Source organism: Etheostoma spectabile, chromosome 3, assembly GCF_008692095.1.
Source record: "Etheostoma spectabile isolate EspeVRDwgs_2016 chromosome 3, UIUC_Espe_1.0, whole genome shotgun sequence".
Taxonomy (NCBI): Eukaryota; Metazoa; Chordata; class Actinopteri; order Perciformes; family Percidae; genus Etheostoma; species Etheostoma spectabile.
The window spans coordinates 8,872,720-8,873,019 of NC_045735.1; the positions used below are offsets into that span (position 1 = coordinate 8,872,720).

A 300-nucleotide genomic window follows, 5' to 3' on the forward strand; every position below is an offset into this window, starting at 1 on the left:
GGGCATAAACCAGTGACCTTTGACCATGAAAAAGTGCTTTGATTGGTGGAGAGAGAGCAGTGATAGACACTCCCTTTGGCAAATCCCACTTGACTGAGATGTCCACCACAGTTGGGTGCAGAGCAAAACGCAGCGACTGCATCACCTGATGAGTAAAAACAAAAATTTGAGAGAGGAACGGTTTTTTTCCCCTCAATGTAGTTACTTTCATTTGTAATCATGTCTTAGCACTTTTCATTTCAATGTGTATAACTACTGTAATGTCTTACTTTGGGTTGCATCCTGTCAGTCCCTGTGATG

The 300-nt window shown here is 42.3% G+C and overlaps 1 protein-coding gene across 3 annotated transcripts in view; it reads right to left on the reverse strand.

Moving 5' to 3' along the window:
- LOC116687091 (von Willebrand factor A domain-containing protein 5A) overlaps positions 1 to 300 on the reverse strand; it is a 15,867-nt gene that overhangs the window by 234 nt on the left and 15,333 nt on the right. For all 3 annotated transcript variants that reach the window (XM_032512209.1, XM_032512210.1, XM_032512211.1), the window contains 2 exons: positions 270 to 300; positions 1 to 145 (listed from right to left, as the gene is read on the reverse strand). The exon at positions 1 to 145 is cut by the window's left edge and continues 19 nt beyond it; the exon at positions 270 to 300 is cut by the window's right edge and continues 84 nt beyond it. In XM_032512209.1, coding sequence (XP_032368100.1) covers positions 1 to 145; positions 270 to 300 — 176 coding nt within the window. The remainder of the gene's footprint in view (positions 146 to 269) is intronic.